General features: G+C 39.4%; 1 protein-coding gene across 1 annotated transcript in view; it reads left to right on the top strand.

The window, feature by feature from the left end:
• The first annotated feature begins 1,113 nt into the window (after window positions 1-1,113).
• LOC138754380 (vesicle-associated membrane protein 3-like) overlaps window positions 1,114-23,032 on the top strand; it is a 28,776-nt gene continuing 6,857 nt past the window's right edge. Inside the window, exon 1 of the mRNA XM_069918580.1 lies at window positions 1,114-1,220. Coding sequence (XP_069774681.1) covers window positions 1,219-1,220 — 2 coding nt within the window. The 5' untranslated portion in view covers window positions 1,114-1,218. The remainder of the gene's footprint in view (window positions 1,221-23,032) is intronic.

Below are 23,032 nucleotides of genomic sequence, written 5' to 3'. Positions count from 1 at the left end.
TTCCCCTCCATCTCCTTTCAAAGAGCCAAAATCAATTCTCATCCTTCCTCTTACCGTATTAAATTAATGCCTTTTGTCTGTTGGACTTGACTCCTACCCTGGTCCAGCCATCAGTCTCTTTATTCTGATCTCTGCCTGCTATTTGCTCATTCCTTGAAGAAGGGCTCAAGGCCAGAAAGGAAGTGACCCCATGCAGATTCGCAAGTGATATGTCGCCAGCGGCTATAACTTGTGAGGTATCTGAGGAGATTCAGTATGTCACCGAAAACTCTCGTAAATTTCTATAGGTGTACCGTGGAGAGCATTCTGGCTAGTTGCATCAGTGCCTGGTACGGAGGGGCCAACTCTCAGGACAAGAATAAACTCCAGAGAGTTGTTAACTTGGTCTGCGACATCACAGGCACCAGACTTTGCTCCATCAAGGACATCTACAAGGCAGTGTCTTAAAAAGGCAACTTTATCTTCAAAGACCCCCACCACCCAGGTTCTGTCTTCTTCACTCTGCTCCATCAGGGGAAAAGGTACAGGAGACTAAAGACGAGCACTCAGCGGCACAAGGACAGCTTCTTCCCCGCTGCCATCAGATTCCTGAATGACCAATGAACCAAAGTCACTTTTCGTGCACTGCTATTTTTTTATATATAGGTAGGGCATGACCAGTAACCATAGAGACAAGCTGAGGAAACGATAGGCTTTAATACACAGAAGAACGTTGCTGGCCCGAATCCCAGGATAGGAATGGCGGCAGGGGAAAGGTAGCTCGATATTTATGGGCCCTGGACCAGGGGAGGAGTCTTAGGGTATGAGTCATCCGTGGGCGGACCAGCTCCATATATACAACCTGACAGTGGAGGAAACATATCACCACCATATAGTAAAGTGGTAAGATGGTGATAATATGTACGTCTGCGCTACGACGCTGCCGCAAAACACTGAATTTCATGACTTGTTCATGACAATAAATGATTCTGATTTTGGGAGGACTGTTGGAGATGCCCCTAGTTGCAAAGAGTGCAAGGGAAAAAATGAGAATGATGTTGGCATTTACTGTGTGTGCATTTACTCCAACCTCAGTGCCTGCAGACCCCTGAGGCTTCACTCCTGTCCCTGGGCTCAGGGCCGGAGTGGGTGGGCGGGGCTACCCGTGACGTCACCGGTCCGCTGAGCCGACAACACCCAGCTCGCAGCACTCGCGTCGAAGGCCTCTCGTTGGAAAACATGTAAGCCTTCCTTCCTTCGTTCGCGCGCTCCTTGCAGTGAGGGGCATCGACCCCCCCTCCCACACACTTCCCACTCTGTGGCCGCGGTGTTTCCCGGAGGGGAGGGGGGTTCTCGGGCCTGGGCTGAGGCTTGTCGCTCTCCGCCTTCTAATTAACGCTTCGTCAAATGCTTTCAGTGGGTTGGACTGGGTTGGGTTGGGGGAGGGGAGTAATTTCCAGCGTCTGTGGCTTTGCAAAGTGAAGTTTCCTTTCTGGGGGCTGAATTTTTGCAGGGGAGGAAGATCTGGACGTTTGTATCAAGTTGCTGGTTAATTCATAAAAATGGGAAGTTTTGCATTTCCTCCACAGACTTCCTGAGCTGCTGGGGATGTCCCAACAGGCCAATGGAAAACCAGCAGGATTGGTGGGGATCCCACTCAGCTCCCTCCATGTTGCAAGACATGAACCCATCCTAAAAACAACCCCACCCTAGTCAAGATGGAAGGTGCAACTCTAATGCAAAACTTGTTTTCCCTCCACCCCCTCCAAGAGTTCTTTCTTTGCCCTTTGCAAAATCAACATTAAGTCTTTTGAATGCCCAGGACAGTGCATCTTGGAAATGTCAAGTATTCAACAACCACAAAAAATAAGCAGGGGTGTCTTAACATTTCTCCTCTGAGGTCGATGGCAACTTGACGAAAGGACACGGTGATCGTCTGGAGTTGTATACCCCGTGGAGCATTTTGGGGCCTGAAGGGAGATTGAGATGGTTGACCAATATTTAATTAGATGTTTTGAGATTGGGTCATTTATAACATTTTTTGGAGATTAGAACCTAGAAATCTGAAGGTTATGCTGCCAGTTAGTGTAATAATGGGATGGAAAAGAGGATATAATTAGTTTTTAGCGGTTTGAATCTTTAGAATTATACCTGAACGGTTTGTCATCAGTTCTGAGAAATCCTGCCTCTTGTTTAATGAGCACGTTTCTACACAGAATGTTTTTATATACAGGCAGTTATCTTTGAGTTCTTCATGAACAGTTGACTTTAAATAGTGAAGTTTGCTTAGTTTCTGATAATAATTCTCAAATTTGAAGTGGAAAAAAAGGGGAATTAGCCTGGACATTAAAGTTTCTGAGCATCAACCTTTGTATTCTGAGGTGATTATTAGTGTGTGTGCAATTTAGTATGTCTACCACGACCCACATCTTTTGTAGCATGGCTGTGAGATCTGAAGCTCCAGATGTCTAAGGATTTAAATTGACTTTTATTACCTTAAAATATTACATAGCACTTGGTTAGTGAACTATTTGTGGAGTTGCTTTCGTAATGCAAGAAATGCAGTGTGCTGCAAGATCTCAATCACTGTCAATTTGACATGTCTGACGTAAATGTTGAAGTTACTTCTTGGATGAAGCTCTCGCCTTTTTGAATAGTGCACCAGATCTTCATATATCTCAGGGCTGCAGATGTCATGATGAAAGATGTTAGGGAAAGATTGAGGCTATAGCACAATGAAATTTTGGTGCCCTGGATAACAAAATATGTGTTGGTTTACATTGAGCTGAGATTTCTTCAGTTTCTACTTTGTAGAATCAGGAATATAAAGATTTCATAGTTTGAATGCAATTCCATTTGGGGAATGAAGCATCCAACTGTCACCAGCATTGAAAACATTGTAACAATTTTCTGTTGCCCGTGTCTGAAAATTGACACCCATAATTGTCTGCCTAAAGATCTTAAATCTTTGGTTTTGGTAAGATTGTTTTGCATCTAATTTAAAGCACTTTTATTTGTGGTCCAACAGTTGGAAATGCTTTGAAGATTTATCAGACTCTTGAATGAACCTCTCATTAGTAAAATTATATCACCTTTGCACTGTACCATCTGATCTGTCACTCAGCACTTCTGTACGGTTGTCAGCCTATGCATTTCTGAGGCAAATAATCGCCAGCTATGGAGGAAATTTCAGGCCATGACATGCTACAGGGTGAAGCCTAACCTCATAAATGACTATGATGGAGCTGAATACTTCTTATGCTCGCTTTGCAAAGGAGAATTCAAATGGTACCAATGAGAGTCCCTACAGAAGCTGGCGACCCTGTGATATCTGTCTCTTGAGGCCAACGACAGAGCATTCTTTGAGAGTATGAGTCCTTGCAAGTTGTCAGGCCTTGATGGTGTAGCTGGCATGGTATTGAACTTTCATGAACATCTTCAATCTCTTATTGCTGCAGTCGGAGGTTCCCACCATCTTGAAAAGGACATCAATAATCTAAGACCAGAGCGAGCTGCATCAATGACTGTCGCTCAGTGGCACTCACATCTGCTGTCATGAAAGGCTTTGAGAGTTGGTCATAGCCAAAACTAACTCCTACCATTGCAATTCACCTACCGCCACAATCACTCTACAGCACATACAATCTCACTGGCTCTTCACTCAGCCCTGCATGACTTAGACAACTGCAACAGCTTTCAAGCTTCTCTGCTGTTAATACCATCATCCCCTCAGTACTGGTCAGCAAGCTCAAAAACTGGGCTTCTGTGCCTTCCTATGCAACTGGATCCTTCCTGAACTTCAGAATACCAGTCAGTGCGAATTGGTAACATCTCCTCTCTGACACTCAACACAGGCTCGCCCACTACTCTACTCTTTCCACGCCCTTGACTGTGTGGTTAGGCACGATTCAAATGCCATCTACAAATTTGCTGATAACACCATGGTTGTTGGCAGAATCACAGATCGCAATGCAGAAGTGAACAAGAGTAAGATGGATCAGTTTGTAGAGTGGTGTCACAACAACTTTGCACTCAATGTTAGCAAAACTAAGGAACTGACTGTGGACTTCAGGAAGCGAGAACCAAAGCAGACTGAGGTTACCAGAAGGAAGCAGCTTTGAATATGTAATTACAGACACAATGATAATTAAAAGATTTATAACAAACATGTACATCAAGCTGCAAGAGAAAGAAAATGATGAAATAAGCTGTAAACCCAAACAAAAATGGGAACAAGATCTAAACATAATGATAAAAAATGAAATATGGATAAAGCTATGCTCTATGAGAAATACAATAAACACGAGGTTACGCATGATACAATATAATTGGTTACACAGGCTATACACCACGCCCAAAAGTTAAATAAATGGGACCCAACAGTATCAGATAGATGTTTTCGCTGTAAGAAGGAAACGGGAACAACATTACATGCAATTTGTGCATGTGAGAAAGTGGAAAAGTTTTGCGAAGAACTAAATCAGGTATTAAATAAAAACACAAAAATCAACATACCAAAAAATCCAGAGATCTTTCTTCTAAGTAATATAAGAAGTAAAGAATTGGGCCTCAAACTGGACGAAGTGCAAAAAAGATTATTATGATAGCCTTAGCTGTAGCAAAAAAATGTATAATGTCAACTTGGAAATCCGAAGAGAGCCTGAGAGTACAGCAATGGTACATGGAAATGAATAAATGAAATAGAAGAAGAAAAGATAGGCAAGGTAAAGGATATACTTGCTCTTATTAAAGGATACATGGAGTCATTTAAAGAATGGCAAACACAGGAATTTAAGGATTTAAGAAAAAGAATAAACAACACAGAAAAGAAAATAAATAAAATGGAGATGACCTTAACAGAAATGGGAAAGAAAATGGACAAGATGGAAGAGCGGGCAGTAGCAGCAGAAATGGAGGTAGAAGACTTAAAAAAGAAATTGGAGAAATCTAATAAAAAAACTAAAGAGACACAAGAACTACTAGCTCAAAAAATAGATACAATGGAAAACCATAACGGAAGAAATAGCATAAAGATAGTGGGCCTTAAGGAAGATGAAGAAGGCAAGAATATGAGGGAGTTTATAAAAGAGTGGATCCTTAAGACCCTAGGATGTCCAGAACTACAGCAAGAAATGGAAATAGAAAGGGCACATAGAGTATTGGCCTCTAAACCACAACCACAACAAAAACCAAGATCTATTGTAGTAAAATTCCTAAGATATACTACAAGAGAAAAGGTACTGGAGAAGACAATGGAAAAAGTAAGAGAGGGCAACAAACCACTGGAGTATAAAGGGCAAAAAATCTTCATTTATCCAGATATAAGTTTTGAACTCCTAAAGAAGAGAAAAGAGTTCAATACAGCAAAGGCGATTTTATGGAAGAAAGGGTATAAATTTATACTAAAGCATCCAGCGGTATTGAAAATATTTATTCCAGGACAACAAAACAGACTATTCTCGGATCCAGAAGAAGCACGAAAATTTGCAGAACAATTACAAAAATAGACTGAGGGAGGAAGACGGGTAATGAGAGTTAAAATGATCACGACTGATATGTATGTGGGTAAAGACAAAAATAGACTGAGGGATGAAGACGGGTAATGAGAGTAAAAATGATCACGATTGATATGTATGCAGGTAAAGAGGTATAAGAGTGAATAGAGACAATGAGCATACATGAATGTATCTGTACTTAGAGGAAAATATAGATAGTATAGACAAGAATTAATAAGGGAAGGTAATGGAATAGAGAGAATAAGGAGGGAATTAAAAGAGGGACCTTTGTGACATATGAAAAGTGAAATCTTTTCTGGGGGAGGCGGGGTGGGGGGAAATAGCGGTCACTGCAAAATCAGTTGACGCTTGCGAGTGGATTCGCAAATCCAAATGGAGTGGGGAGATGTGGTTGTCCGACAAGGGATAAAGGACAACTCAGGAGGTGAAGGGGAGATTGGGGATAAATAAGATAGAAATAGGAGAATAAGGAAAATGTTAGATGTTGTAGGAATGTTGTCTTATAAAGAGTTGAAAATAAGAAAACAGAAATGGAAAAGGAGGAAAGGTAATGATGGAAAAACGGAAAGAGAAGATAAACAAAATATAAAAGGGCTACGCTGAACTATATGTCTTTAAATATTAATGGAATACATAACCAAATTAAAAGGAAGAAACTACCAAATTTAAATGAATAAATGTATTCCATTAGAAAAAATAACATATTGGTTAAGAAATAATATTGAAATATTCGAACAAGTATAGGAGCCTTACATTAAATACAATAGTGAAAACCTACCGGGGACAAACATTACCTAAGTTGATGGAAGGAGAAGGAAAGAAAAGAATGGACTCAGTAGAATTTCTGGTGTAATTTTGTTGAATGACAACATTGTCTGACTGGCTTAATGCAACCTAGATTGTATACCTAAAAAGGATGAGAGGGGGGGGTGGGGGGGTGGTTTGGGAGGAAAGGGGGGGGGGGGGAGAAAAAGTCACTGTATATGTGTGAAAAGAAATAGTGTATATCATGGCTAATGTGATTTATGGTGTGAAAAATAAAAAAATTTTAAAAAAAAAAATGAATAAATGTATTCCATTGGGAAAAAAAAACATATAATTTAAAAAATAAAGTCACACTATTTGAACAAATTTAGGAACCGTACATGGAACACAACAGAGAGGGCCTACCGCAGACCTCCACCCCCTAAAATGACAGAATGAGAAGAAGACGAAATGAACTGACCCAGTGTGTAAAAGTAGAAGACACAAATTTCTTGTTTATTTTCATTGTGTGATGACATTGTTTAATGGGTTTATTGTATTTTATATGTTGAACGTTTAGTGGGTGGGGAGGGGGGTAGGAAGGGAGTGGGGAAAAAGGGGAGAAAATGACACTATATCCAAGAGGGAAATGTTTGTGTGTATTTTGATTAATATGGTTCATAGTGTGAAAAAATTTTTTTAAAAAAGAAGGGAGAACCAGGAGAACACAAACCAGTCATCATCAAGGGGTCAGTTGTGGAGAGGGTAAAAGAACTTCAAATTCCTAGATGTCAGCATCTCTGAAGATCTATTCTGGGGCCATCATGTTTTTTTTTCCACACTGTGAACCATATCAACCAAAATATATACAAACGTTTCTCATTAAATATACACAGTGACATTTTTTCCTCTCTCCCCCCTTCCCACCCCTCTCCAAAACCAATAAATATTCAATATATACAATACAATAAAACCATAAAACAATGTCTTCACACAATGAAAAATAAACAAGAAAAATGTGTCATCTACTTTTACACACTGAATCAAGTCGTTTTGTCGTCTTATTATTTTAGGGGGTTGGAGGTCCAAGGCAAGCCCTCTCTGTTATGTTCCATGTATGGTTCCCAAATTTGTTCAAATAATGTCACTTTATTTTTTAAATTATATACTATTTTTTCCAATGGAATACATTTATTCATTTCCATGTACCATTGCTGTATTCTCAAGCTCTCTTCCATTTTCCAAGTGGACATTATACATTTTTTTGCTACTGCTAAGGCTATCATAAATCTTTTTTGTGCTCCATCAAAATTGAGGCCTAATTCCTTACTTAAATTACTTGGAAGAAAGATCTCTGGATTTTTGGGTATGTTATTTTTTTTGTGATTTATTTAATATCTGATTTAGATCTTCCCAAAACATTTTCACTTTCGTACATGCCCAAATTGAATGTACTGTGTTCCCATTTCCTTCTTTTTTTAAAATGTTTTTATTTTTCACACTATGAACCATACTGACCAAAATACACACAAACATTTCCCTCTTGAATATACAGTGTCATTTTCTCCCTTTCCCCCCCTCCCTCCTCCACCCACTCAACGTTCAACATATATGATAAGTTAAACCCATTAAACAATGTCCTCACATAATGAAAATAAACAAGAAAATTGAGTCATCTACTTTTACATACTGGGTCAGTTCATTTCGTCGTCTTCACCTTCTGTCATTTTAGGTGGTGGAGGTCCGCGGTAGGACTTCTCTGTTGTGTTCCATGTACGGTTCCCAAATTTGTTCGAATACTATGATGTTATTTTTTATCCAGTGGAATACATTTATTTATTTCTATGTATCATTTCTGTATTTTCAGGCTATCTTCTGATTTCCAGGTTGACATTATACATTTTTTTGCTACAGCTAAGACTATCATAATAAATCTTTTTTGTGCTCCATCCAAAGTGAGTCCAAATTCTTTACTTCTTATATTACTTAGAAGAAAGATCTCTGCATTTTTTGGTATGTTGCTTTTTGTGATTTTATTTAATTCCTGATTTAGATCTTCCCAAAACTTTTCCACTTTCTCACATGCACAAATTGCATGTATTGTTGTTCCCGTTTCCTTCTTACAGTGAAAACATCTGTCTGATACTGTTGGGTCCCATTTATTTAACTTTTGGGGCATGGTGTATAGCCTGTGTAACCAATTATATTGTATCATGCGTAACCTCGTGTTTATTGTATTTCTCATAGTTCCAGAGCATAGCTTTTCCCATGTTTCATTCTTCATCTTTATGTTTAGATCTTGTTCCCATTTTTGTTTGGGTTTACAGCTTGTTTCCTCGTTCTCTTTCTCTTGCAGTTTGATGTACATGTTTGTTATAAATCTTTGTGTCTGTAATCACATATTCAAAACTGCTTCCTTCTGGTAACCTCAGCCTGCTTCCCAATTTGTCCTTCAAGTAGGTTTTCAATTGGTGGTATGCAAACATTGAACCGTAAGTTATACCATATTTGCACTTCATTTGTTCAAAAGATAATAATTTATTTCCTGAAAAACAATTTTCTATTCTTTTGATCCCTTTCCTCTCCCATTCTCTAAAGGAAATGTTATCTATTGTGAAGGGGATTAGTTGATTTTGCGACAATATTAATTTTGGTAGTTGATAATTTGTTTTTTTCCTTTCTACGTGAATCTTCTTCCAAATGTTGAGCAGGTGGTGTAGTACTGGTGAATTCCCATGTTGCACCAGCTTTTCATCCCACTTATATAGTATATGTTCAGGTACCTTCTCCCCTATTTTATCTAGCTCTAATCTGGTACAATCTGGTTTTTCCCTTGTTTGATAAAAATCTAATAGATATCTTAATTGTGCTGCCTTATAATAATTCTTAAAATTTGGTAGCTGTAAGCCCCCTTGTTTGTACCATTCTGTTAATTTATCTAGCGCTATCCTCGGTTTCCCCCCCTTTCCATAAGAATTTCCTTATTATTTTCTTTAGCTCAGTGAAGAATTTCTCTGTTAGGAGAATTGGCAACGATTGGAATAGGTATTGTATCCTTGGGAAGATATTCACCAATTTCCTTACAGCAAAAGCATCTATCTGATAATGTTGGATCCCATTCTTTTAATTTTCGAGGAGTGGAACCAATTATACTGTATCATGCATAACCTTGTGTTTATTGTATTCTTCATACTTCTAGAACATAACTTTTCCCATGCATTATTTTTTATCTTTATGTTTAAATCCTTTTCCCACTTTTGTTTAGGTTTATAGCTTATTTCATGAATTTCCTTATCTTGCAGCTTAATGTACATGTTCGTTATCAATCTTTTAATTATCATTGAGTCTGTAATCACATTTTCAAAGCTGCTTCCTTCAGGTAATCTCAAGCAGTTTCCCAATTTATCCTTTAAATAAGCTTTCAGTTGCTGATATGCAAACATTGTACCGTGAGTTATTCCATATTTGTACATCAACTGTTCAAATGTTAATAAATTATTTCCCAAAAAACAATTTTCTATTCTTTTGATTCCTTTTCTCTCCCATTCTATAAAGAAAAGGTTATCTATTGTAAAAGGGATTAGTGGGTTTTGTGTCAATAACAATTTTGGTATTTGATAATTCGTTTTGTTTTTCTTTCTAAGTGGATCTTCTTCCATATATGAAGTAAATGATGCAATACTGTTGAGCTTTTTTATTGCATCAACTTTTTATCCCACTTATAAAGTATATGTTCTGGTACCTTCTGCCCTATTTTATCTAGTTCTATCTTAGTCCAGTCTGGTTTTCCCTTGTCGGTTAAAAATCTGATAAAGACCTTAATTGTGCGGCTCTATAATAATTTAAACCTTGGCTGTACCTCTCTGTTAATTTATCTAATGCTACTCTTGGTTTCTCCCCTTTCCACAAGAATCTCCTTATTATTCTCTTTAGTTTTTTAAAGAATTTTTCTGTTAAGGGAATTGGCAATGATTGAAATAAGTATTGTATCCTTGGGAAAACATTCATTTCAATGCAATTTACCCTCACTATCAACGTTAGCGGTAATTCTTTCCAATGTTCTAAGTCTTCCTCCAATTTCTTTATTGGTGGCTGATAATTTAGTTTGTACAAGTGGCTTAAGTTATTATCTAACCTGATACTGAGGAATCGGATTGTTTGTGCTTGCCATTTAAATGGTGATTCTTTTTTAAATTCTGTATAATCTGCATTACTCATTGGCATCACTTCACTTTTCTTTGCATTGATCTTGTACCCTGATATTTCTCCATATTCCTTCAATTTCTTATGTAATTCTTTTACTGATACCTCTGGTTCTGTTAGGTATACTATGATGTCATCTGCAAATAAGCTGATTTTATACTCCTTCTCCTTTATTTTTCTCCCTTTTATTTTATTTTCTGTTCTTATCAGTTCTGCCAAAGGTTTTATTGCTAAGGCGAACAATGAGGGGGATAATGGGCATCCCTGTCGACTTGACCTACTTAATTTAAATTGGCTCGATACATATCCATTTACTGTTACCTTCGCCAACATTATACAATGTTTTACTATTATCTTATAATCTGAGTTAAGCAGAGATATTGGTCTATATGATGCTGGTGTTAATGGGTCCTTCCCCATCTTTGGTATTAATGTAATTATTGCTGTCTTGCATCAATCTGGCAAGTTTTGTGTTTCTTCTACCTGGTTCATTACTTCCAGGAGAGGAGGAATTAATAACTCTTTAAAAATGTTTTATAAAATTCTTTTGGAAATCCATCCTCTCCTGGTGTTTTATTGTTTGGCAGCTTTTTTAATATATCCTGTAATTTGTCTATTTCATATGGTTTTATCAGTTTGCTTTGTTCCTCTTCTTGCAATTTCGGCATTTCAATTTTAGCTAAAAATGCTTCAATTTTATCATCTTTCCCCTCGTTCTCAGTTTGATATAATTGTTCATAAAATTCCTTAAAGTTTTCATTAATCTCTATTGGGTTATATGTAATTTGTTTGTCCTTTTTCCTTGATGCCAATACAGTTCTTTTAGCTTGATCTGATTTAAGTGACCAGGCTAAACATAAAATGTTTTTTCTCCCAGTTCGTAATACTTTTGCTTTGTTTTCATTATGTTCTTCTCCACCTTATATGTTTGTAATGTTTCGTATTTTATTTTTTTGTCCTCCAATTCTCTCTTTTTCATTATATCATCCCTTTTTACTAGTTCCTTTTCTGTACTTACTATCTCCCTTTCCAACTTCTCTATTTCTCGATTGTAGTCCTTTTTCATCTTAGTCACATAACTTATTATCTGTCCTCTAATAAAGGCTTTCACTGCATCCCATAATATAAATTTGTCTTTCACTGATTCCATGTTTATTTCAAAATATGTTTTAATTTGGCGTTCAATAAACTCTCTAAATTCCTGCTTTTTAAGTAGCATGGAGTTTAACCTCCATCTATATGTTCTTGGTGGGATGTTCTCCAGTTCTATTGTTAATAACAGGGGTGAATGATCAGATAGATAGTAGTCTAGCTTTATACTCAGTTTTCCTAACTCTCCTTTGAATATGGGCCGACAACAAAAACATATCAATCCTTGAGTATGATTTATGCCTACTCAAATAATATGAATATTCCTTCTCTCTTGAGTGTTGCCTCCTCCATATATCCATAAGTTTCATTTCCTGCATTGATTTAATCATAAATTTGGCCACTTTACTCTTTTTGCTTGTCTTTTGTCCAGTTTTATGCAACATTGAATCCAAATTAAGGTTAAAATCCCCTCCTATCAATATATTTCCTTGTGTATCTACAGTCTTCAAAAAAATATCCTGCATAGACTTTTGATCCTCCTTAGGTGCATATATATTGAGCAAATTCCAAAATTCTGAGTATATCTTACACTTTATCATTACATACCTCCCTGCTGGATCTATTATTTCCTCCTCTATTTTGATTGGTACAATTTTATTAATTAATATGGTTACACCTTTAGTTTTTGAATTATATGATGCTGCTCCTACCCAGTCTCTCTTTAATTTATGTTCCATTTCAGTTAGATGCGTTTCCTGCACAAATGCTATATCTATTTTTTTCCAATCAATTTAATAGTCTCTTCCTTTTAATTCCATTAATGTTTATAGTCATATAGTTCAACATGGCCATCTTATATCTTGATTTCACCTCATTTCCACTTCCTCACCATCTCAATCCCCCTTTTCTCCATTTTCATTTCAGTTTCCCTTTTTAAACTCAATGTATGACAACACATTTAAAGCATAAAATACTCCCAACGATTCCCACACCCAATATTACCTTAACCCCAAATGCCCCCCCACCCTCTGAGTTGCCCCTTATCCTTTGTCAGGCAACCACAACTCCCCTTTCCATTTGGATTGTGATCTTGTTCGCAAGTGTCAACTGATTTCGCAGTGATGGTTATTCTCTTCCCCCCCCAACCCCCCCAGAAAACACTTTTTTTTGCACATATAACAAAGTTCTCCCTTTTTTATCCCCTTCCTTCCCTTCTCTTTTCCCTCTTTAGTTCTTTACATATACATTGATTTTACATCTTTATATATACTTTAATGCCGTTCTTCATTCTTGTTCATCTCTTCATCTCTTCTTCTGTCCTGCAAATGTTCTGCAAATTCTTGTGCTTCCTCCGGATCTGAGAACAGTCTGTTTTGCTCCCTGGGTATAAATATTTTAAGCACAGCTGGATGTCTTAACCGTTTTTCCATAAAATTGTTATCGCTGTATTAAACTCCTTCCTCCTCTTTAAGAGTTCAAAACTTATGTCGGGGTAAAAAAATATTTTTTGACCCTTGTATTCCAATGGTTTATTATCTTCTCTAACTTTATTCCTTGCCCGCTCCAGTATATTTTCTCTTGTTATATATCTCAAAAATGTTACTAAGATGGATCTTGGTTCTTGATGTGTCTGTGGTTTCGGAGCTAATGCCCTGTGTGCCCGTTCTATTTCCATTCCTTCCTGCATTTCTGTCATTCCCAGGACTTTCGGGATCCATCCTTTTATAAATTCCTTCATGTCTGTGCCTTCTTCACCCTCCTTCAAGCCCACTATTTTTATGTTGTTTCGCCTACTATAATTTTCAAACATATCAATTTTCTGAGATAACAACTCTTGTGTCTCTTTAATTTTTTGTCACTTTCTTCCAATTTTTCTCTTAAGTCATTCACTTCCATTTCTACAACCGTTTCCCGCTCTTCCACATTCTCTACTCTTTTCCCTATTTCTGTCATGACTAGTTCTAAACTTTGCATTTTATCTTCTGTTCTTTTAATGTTCTCATTTGTTCTTCAAAAAAAGCTTTATCTGTATTCTCTCCATCTGTTTTACTTTCTATTTCTCTGTGAAGATCTTGGTCATCTTCCTCTTCTTCTGTGTCTGTACCCGTATTTGTCTTCTCTTCTTTGTATCTTTATCTTCTGATTTTCCTGATGAGTAGCTTGTATCACTTTACTGGGCCTCTTGTTGTTGATCCTCCCCCAACCCTGGGCTGCTCATCTGTCAGGCCTCCTGCTGCTGCTCCTCTTGCCGTTCACTCCGTCGACTTTCTTCCTCACTCCCTCTCCTGCCGCCTTCCTCATCTTCCATCTGAGAGCCCTGGTGTCGGGTGTCCCTCAGCTGGTCGCGCTGCGGTTGCCCACTCCTTGGCTGAGTCCCCTCCTGTCGGTGTTTCCTTTTGCCTTTGATTGCGCACTTTTGTTTGGCTCAGAGAGCCATTTTTGAAGTCCACCGGGCGGGGGGGGTCGTGACTCTGCAGGGCCAGCACTAACCTCGGAGAACGGACATTCTTCGCCACCACGGCTCCCTTTTCCTTAGTGCAGGTAAGGCCTTTCTTTTCCGGTGACTTTTCTTTTTTTCCCGTTTTTACTTTTTCCTTCTTGGGTGCCATCTTCTTTCTCTTCTCTGCAACTTTATCTTCTATTTCTTATACTTTATTTTTGTTGAATTTTGTCTTGACTTTTTTTCTGGTAAGGGCTGTTTTTACCCTACTGGCCACTACTTCATCACATGACTTCTCCCCGGGGCCATCATGTTGATGTAATTATGAAAAACAATACAATAGATAATAGACATTAGGAGCTGGAGTAGGCCCTTCGGCCTGTCGAGTCAGCACCGCCATTTTACAGATCATGGCTGATCACTACCATCAGTACCCCTTTCCATTTGAAGTTGGAGGAGATTTGGTACGTCGTCAAAGACTTGCAAATTTAAACAAGCGTACCATGGAGAGCATTCTAATGGTTGGATCACTGTCTAGTATGCACAAGACAGGAACAGGATACTGAGAGTTGTGAACTCAGCCAGTGCTATCATGGGCATTAGTCCACTCCATTAGGGATATCTAGCAGAGGCAATCTCTCAAGAAAACAGCCTCTGTTATGAAGGACCCTCACCACCCAGGCCATGCCCTCTTCACTGCACCCATCAGGAAGGAAGTTCCAGAGCCTGAATGCAAACATCCATCAGTACAAAAAGCAACTTCTTCCTCTCTTTGAATGGACAATGAACCACTGACACTTTCCCACTTTTTTTTTGCACAATTTTTTTTTGTAAAAATAATTTATAGCAATTTTTGCACTTGTAGTGCTTTTGCAAAACAACAAATTTCATGACACGTTCATGTCCATGTGAAATGTCAAGTTGGACTGCTTGCAAAATGAACTTTATCACTTCACCTTTGTTATGTATGACAATGAGCATGAATTTTAACAGGATTTCAGAAAGACCTTTAATACTTCAAGGTTATTTTTTTAATCAAGGTACTGAGTAATGCATAGCTAATTTGTGTGCATCCTAACCTGTTAACTCTGGTGATGGAAATTCATGCAATTTGACATAATAGTGTCATCAAGGGTGTAGCTTCTGATGGTATTTTTTCTGTGAAAAGGCCATTGAAGCTTCAGTAACCGAGGATTTAAAATTATGAAGGGAATAGATGGACTCGACATGAGTAGACTCTTTCCACTGAGGGCAGGGGAGGCTGGAACAAGAGGGCAAGAGTTAAGGGTAAGGGGGCAAAACTTTAGGAGAAATGTTAAAGGATGCTTCTTCACTCAGAGATTGGTGGCAGAATGGAATGATCTTCCAGAAGGGATAGTTGCAGCAGGGTCCTTTCTGTCATTGAAGAGAAGGTTGGATGTGTACATGGATATGAGGGGGTTGGAGGATAAGTTTCATATGGTTGTTTCATATGGATAGTTAGGAGAACTGGTGTCTGTAGATATCTATTTGAGGGACTAATGAGATCCTGCATAACTGCTCATTATATATATTTTTCTTTCACAAGCCTTCCATCAGGGTACCTTTTTTGAATATATATTAAAATAATGTTTAAAAAAAATATAGCATCTGTTTCCTTGAATAAACCATGCAGGTGTGAGAGTGGGAGATGTTGGAGAAGCTTTATTGTTTCTAGATTCTAACTTGCCTAAATGTCAATTCCTTTGCATCATTAACTTGTTCATGACTGTTTTCCAAAGTCCTTGATGGTTGTAGCATAGAAGTTGATTAGAGCTTTTTAAATGGTTCATTCAGTACTGAGCTTTTTGCTATGTGCTTTAATTTCCATGTACTTAAAGCAGCAGTCAAGCTTGTTTTTCTTCCCTTTGTTCCAGACTTTAATGTGTTCTCTTAATAAATCTGACAGGATTTTCACTTTCTAGGCCCCACTTACATTAGTCATGTTAACAGCATTTATCTAATGATGCATGAAGCCTCTCAAATGTTACTACAAGTGCTCCTCAACTTACAATGGGGTTGCATTCCAGTAAGCCCATCATAAGTTGAAACAATCATCCGTCAAAAAAGAATACAGCCCCTCTCATTTTTTTATAATTAAATTTCGAATACCTTTACTCCACTGAGGGGGGGAAAACTATCGCTACAGTCACTGCAAGTGTGGTCGAATCAGCATCGCAAGAGAGTATGCTGTATGATACTCTCGCACGATGCTGCCATCGCCCAGCGTCACGAGAGAGTACTGTACATACAGCATATCACAAGTGCAGGAACAGATCGGAATTCAAAATTGAAAGTATGGATTGAACCATAGTAACTTTGGAAAAAAATCGTAAGTCAGGGAGAACCTATAACATGTCTGCTATTACCACAACCCAGTGCAATCCAGGCACTTCTTGTTCATACTCTTTTATGTTCCCTTTAAAATGTGTTCTCTATGTTATGACATTTTTACATTTGTTTTGGGAAAGGGGGTTTATTTTCCTTTGAGCTAAACATTTAGTGGAAGGCATGATGGAGCAGAAAACACTTTTTTGTGTGTGTGCGTCTCTCGAGGAACAAGAGAAGGAAGAGGATGGATGGAAGTAGTGGAGTTGAGCTTTTGTTTAGTGCTGTTAATTTTGAAAGCAGTAAATTTTGGCCTGGTTCAAAATTAACTCTGAAAACTGTCAGTGCTTGAAGCCCCTCGCCCTCCAAATCGAGTGAGGAAAGTTGCTGTTAAAATCTATTCAGTTCTCTTGGTTTAGAGAAGAAACTGAATTGGTTGGGACTGCATTGTACGTGGGCTTTAATTGTAATGTTCCACTGTATCGGTCTGCTTGCCACCAATCTCTTAAACTGGCTGAAATCACTTGACACTTTAAATTCCTAATATTAGGGATCAGAAACTTAAAATGCTAAAATAATTTCCACCAATGGCTCTTCGCATTGTCAGGGATATGTGATCCCACAGAGTTCCAAACACAAAACATGCTTATGGCCCGGAATTTGTGGTTAACAGCATAATATAAGTGATTACTGCAGACCTCCAATCCCCTGGAGCATAGTGATCTGAGCCAGACACTTCCCTTTTGACCATCTGTTGCTGACAGCTGTCAGGGGATCCTTGGTATTCAACAAACAGCTGGTTAAGCTGTTAGTCATATTACAATATTTTCAATCTTCCTGGTTGAAACATAGGAAGATAGACCAGCTGAATATCAGGCATTGTATTTAAAAAGTTGCAAGATCCTTTTGGGTCCTGTTTGCTAATTTTTTATCCAAGATCATCAGGACACCTGCTATTTTTCGGAATTTTCCAGATTTCAGAATCACTTTGATTTTGGTCCCTTTAAGCAAATGCCTCGCACCTAGCCCTGGTCGTCCATCCCTTTCCCGGACGATGTCGCACCCTCATCCATCCGTCGGGCCTCCCTCCACTCCCTGGGCCGGGCTGACCATGAGCACGGGTGAGGAGGGGGTTGATGCATGCCGTACAATAGGCTCTTGACCAGCACATCAGACAGGTAGAGGTCTGAGGTGACAGGGTAGCCCAGGAGCTCGGCCAAAAGGCGGTTAGCATCGACTGCTTGGAGCTTGCAGCCAAGTGGGGAAAAGACTGTGCGCGAGGTGCAGAGCCACAGGAGGAGTGGGCCGTCGGGGCGGTGGTGTCAAGTGCTAGCGGCTTACAAGCACTCCACGAGCTTGTCGGGCGTGCCGTGCCCTCAGGCCCACCCCAGCAGTGCAGTGCCGTCCATCGCCTGCCCCCATCTAACTCCCAATGCAGCAGCAGGGGTGCAATCCTGCTGAGCCTGAAGTTTACAGAACACCGCACCGGGTCACAGCAATGGCTCAATGTAGAAGCAATCACCAGAGCGGTTCCAGTTGCGTGGGGGATTATGGGTAAGGAAGATGTCCATTGCTCCCGCATTGAGCCAGCCACCACCTGCTCTCCTACTGGGTGCTGGGGACTGAGAGTCGCCTTTCCACCATAGATAAGGAGGGTATCCGTGGGGACTGGTTGGTGGGGAGGGGTGTCTACCTCTGAATGCAGAGAATTTATTATGGGAAATTAAAATTACTTGTGTGTAATGTCATCTACTGAAAAACGTGCTGGTTTTCAGAATTCTGGATAAAAGGTCAGGCACCTGTAATTATTGCTTTTTTTTAAAATCACTTTGTGCGTGATGTTTGCTGAAATAAGATTGCATGCAAATGAGTTAGTACATGGAGTAACTTTTCTTTTCCAATGGAGAAGTAGCAAGGAGTATTAGCATTTCTCCAGAGGCTAAATCACTGATGTCTTTCGGGACATTTCAGTGTCGAACTATGCCAAAATCGAAACATATGTTTAATGGAATAACGGCTGATAGTGTCATTAGTGCAAAACATCCATGAAATAACTGTAGCTTATGTGGTCCATTCATATCTGAACAATTTGAGTATGATGACCACTTCTCACTGCTCCCTTCCTTGAACACTGAGAAATAGACTGTAATCTTGTAAAATTTTCAAGGCAGCCCTTGTTCAGATGAGACACAGAACTAATTCCCTGTTAAGGTCTTGATGTGGTTCTGCATTGGATTTTGTCTTACTGGCATCTTGGATCATGTCACTTATTAGCCTTTTAATTCAGGTGCTTGCCTGCTTTTTACTCATACCTTGAAGAAGGGCTTAGGCCAGAAACCTAGGTTATATATCTTTACCTTCTATGGATACTGTGAAATTTTACTATAATTACAGCATCTAGACTTTCATGTTTCACCTCTTGTCTCATGGCCTCCATTGTACAGCAATAATCTTGGAGGTTTTGTATGAGGAATACAAATCAAGCAAATACAAATGACCTTGCAATTTTCTAATTGACCTAAGTAGGCATGGTTGGGAATTCCAGAACAACAGGCTTGCAGTCATCAGTCTAGATTAGGACATGCAAATATTGAGCTACTGGTAATTGCTGTTCCTTGGATGCAGTCTTAAAGCCCAATGTTTCCAAAACTGGGTTCCATGGAAGATGTGTCAGGGATCTATCTATTTTTCATTAAATTACTTTTTACTGTTAATTTTATGTTTCCAGAGGAGGGTGAGGGAGAAAAGATGGCAGCCATGGTAGGTGGAGAGAGCTGACGCTCACCTCGGTGCTCATTTGCACAATACCTGCCCCAATCGGTGCCCAAGCACGGTCTGTCCATGAAAGGGTCTGTCAGCAGGGTTCCGTCCCAATTAGCAGGTGGAATTGGTGGGGGGGGGAGGGGGGGCAGGTTGTGACATCGCTTCTCCAACCCACACAGCCAATCATTGGGCTGTGGCCCCATTGTGACGTGGGTAGATGGGCTTGATAGGGGCTATGGTCTGGAAGCTCCACCCTGTCTAATCCACAGCACTCCCTCCCCTTGTGTGATCAGCATGGAAGAAGTTCTTGAGCTCTGTTTTCCACACCGCCCCCTTTTTATTGATGGTGAGCTCCATTTCTCATGGACTGATGGTGCAAACCCTGCTGCTGGGACTAATCTGCTTTCTGCAAGATGAGGGAGCCACCAAAAGGGGAGATAGAGGGGAAACCCATTCATTGGTATGACTCAAGCGATCGGAACAACTTGGATCCGGCATCTCACTTCTCGTTAAAACAGGTGAGAAGCGATGGTTTGCCATCTCACCATGGGAATGGAGAGGGGCTGCCCATGCTGGAGCAACCACCAGTATAAATAGGTTGTCCTGCTCCGGGGTCCAGCTTCACATGGGTTGTGGAAGAGGCTTCCTCCTAAGAGCTGGACACTTGATTTGGAAAATAAAAAAAAGCAGATGAGGGGAGGAAAGGTGATCGTGGGTTTGGGTTTGATGAGGAGCTGAGTGGATGCTGTCTTGATCTGCCTTTAGCCGAAAGGAGAACAAAGTTACTGAGAACCACAAGAGCTTGCTGATGGAGAGGAGTCACGTGATGGAGTAGTGGCCGGACGGTGAACTCCAGCCCTCTCCAGAAAAGTCGGGAAAAACAAAGGAAAACACAAAGGCACAGAAATAAAAGTTACAGAAAAGTGAGTATAAAGGTGGAAAGAAGATGGCGACAAAAAAAGAAAAATCGAAAGCAACGGTAAGAAGAGAGGAAGAGAAGACAAAGGAGGAAAAAGGTGAAGGCCTTACCTGTCCGAAGAGGCCCGCTGCGGAGAGAGAAACCTGCTCCCTCAGGTCGGTAAATAATGGACTACAAAAATGGCTCGCAGAGCCGAGTAAAAGTGCGCAACCGCGCATGCGCGAGGAGTCGCCATGCGCGATGCGCATGAAAAAAAAACACACCGACGGGAGGGGGGACCAGCTGGGGAGTCGATCTCCACAGCCGGCAACGACAGCTGCAGAACACCTGCAGCAAGAAGAGACCACAGAAGACAATAGAAACAAGAAAGAAGAGGAGGAAAGGGCACCAAAGAAACAACAGATGGCCAACCCAGAGGAAGAAGAAGAGGAAGAGGAAGAGTACAGAGAAATAGAAGAAGAAAAGAAAGGCAAGGTAAAGGATATACTTGCTCTTATTAAAGGATACATGGAGTCATTTAAAGAATGGCAAACACAGGAATTTAAGGATTTAAGAAAAAGAATAAACAACACAGAAGAGAAAATAAATAAAATGGAGATGACCTTAACAGAAATGGGAAAGAAAATGGACAAGATGGAAGAGCGGGCAGTAGCAGCAGAAATGGAGGTAGAAGACTTAAAAAAGAAATTGGAGAAATCTAAAAAAAACTAAAGAGACACAAGAACTACTAGCTCAAAAAATAGATACAATGGAAAACCATAACAGAAGAAATAGCATAAAGATAGTGGGCCTTAAGGAAGATGAAGAAGGCAAGAATATGAGGGAGTTTATAAAAGAGTGGATCCCTAAGACCCTAGGATGTCCAGAACTACAGCAAGAAATGGAAATAGAAAGGGCACATAGAGTATTGGCCTCTAAACCACAACCACAACAAAAACCAAGATCTATTGTAGTAAAATTCCTAAGATATACTACAAGAGAAAAGGTACTGGAGAAGACAATGGAAAAAGTAAGAGAGGGCAACAAACCACTGGAGTATAAAGGGCAAAAAATCTTCATTTATCCAGATATAAGTTTTGAACTCCTAAAGAAGAGAAAAGAGTTCAATACAGCAAAGGCAATTTTATGGAAGAAAGGGTATAAATTTATACTAAAGCATCCAGCGGTATTGAAAATATTTATTCCAGGACAACAAAACAGACTATTCTCGGATCCAGAAGAAGCACGAAAATTTGCAGAACAATTACAAAAATAGACTGAGGGAGGAAGACGGGTAATGAGAGTAAAAATGATCACGATTGATATGTATGTGGGTAAAGACAAAAATAGACTGAGGGATGAAGACGGGTAATGAGAGTAAAAATGATCACGATTGATATGTATGCGGGTAAAGAGGTATAAGAGTGAATAGAGACAATGAGCATACATGAATGTATCTGTACTTAGAGGAAAATATAGATAGTATAGACAAGAATTAATAAGGGAAGGTAATGGAATAGAGAGAATAAGGAGGGAATTAAAAGAGTGACCTTTGTGACATATGAAAAGTGAAATCTTTTCTGGGGGAGGCGGGGTGGGGGGAAATAGCGGTCACTGCAAAATCAGTTGACGCTTGCGAGTGGATTCGCAAATCCAAATGGAGAGGGGAGATGTGGTTGTCCGACAAGGGATTAAGGACAACTCAGGAGGTGAAGGGGAGATTGGGGATAAATAAGATAGAAATAGGAGAATAAGGAAAATGTTGGATGTTGTAGAAATGTTGTCTTATAAAGAGTTGAAAATAAGAAAACAGAAATGAAAAAGGAGGAAAGGTAATGATGGAAAAACGGAAAGAGAAGATAAACAAAATATAAAAGGGCTACGCTGAACTATATGTCTTTAAATATTAATGGAATACATAACCAAATTAAAAAGGAAGAAACTACTAAATTTAAATGAATAAATGTATTCCATTAGAAAAAATAACATATAGGTTAAGAAATAATATTGAAATATTCGAACAAGTATAGGAGCCTTACATTAAATACAATAGCGAAAACCTACCGGGGACAAACATTACCTAAGTTGATGGAAGGAGAAGGAAAGAAAAGAATGGACTCAGTAGAATTTCTGGTGTAATTTTGTTGAATGACAACATTGTCTGACTGGCTTAAGGCAACCTAGATTGTATACCTAAAATGGATGAGGGAGGGGGTGGGGGGGTGGCTTGGGAGGAGGGGGGGGGAGAAAAAGTCACTGTATATGTGTGAAAAAGAAATAGTGTATATCATGGCTAATGTGATTTATGGTGTGAAAAATAAAAAAAATTTTAAAAAAAGTTGCTTGCTGATGTGGAACCTTGGGCAGACAAAGAATCACTGGAAGTCTGCAGGTCAGACAGCATTCATAGAGAGAAGTGATCAGTTGCTGAACAGCAAGCAGTAACTGGGGTTCGGGACGGGGGGCCCTTGGTCTCAGACTGGTCTCTTTTCAAACAGTAATGCTGCTGTTGGTGGTGGTGGCGGGGGGTGGGTGGGGGGGTGCGGCGGGGTGCGGCCATGAGGCTGATCCTGTGTATATGCCAGGTATTTTAAATTGTAATTGACAATTTGGGTTCCGCCATTTCCAAGTGCTCCCCAAAAGGGTTAATTGAGCTAAAAGGTTTAGGAAGTCTGCTATAGCCAATCTCTTTTTACTAGATCACCTCCTTCTCGGGGCACAAAATTGTATTGCATTCAGACTAGAATTTTCAATTTTCATATACAAGGCCAACTTTTTTCTGGCATTTGTCAATATGGGAGTACCTTTCTGAACTTTCTCTGGAGTGCTCTTTGTAGCTGTAAATGCACAAATTCCAAACATAAATATTCTAGTGTTGAGAGTATTACTTCATTTTTGATGTTTTTTGGACCAAATCCAGAATATTTCCCATTCTTTGGGTTAAACTTTTTAGGCATTACTGTTAAGCCATTGCCCATGCAGGATAAATTTAAGCTAATTGTTGTACAACAGGTTGATAGAAAGGAATAAACCTGAATTTTTGATTCGTAT

The sequence above is a fragment of the Narcine bancroftii genome, chromosome 2, assembly GCF_036971445.1.
Source record: "Narcine bancroftii isolate sNarBan1 chromosome 2, sNarBan1.hap1, whole genome shotgun sequence".
Taxonomy (NCBI): domain Eukaryota; kingdom Metazoa; phylum Chordata; class Chondrichthyes; order Torpediniformes; family Narcinidae; genus Narcine; species Narcine bancroftii.
This window is presented reverse-complemented; position numbering and strand designations above follow the sequence as displayed.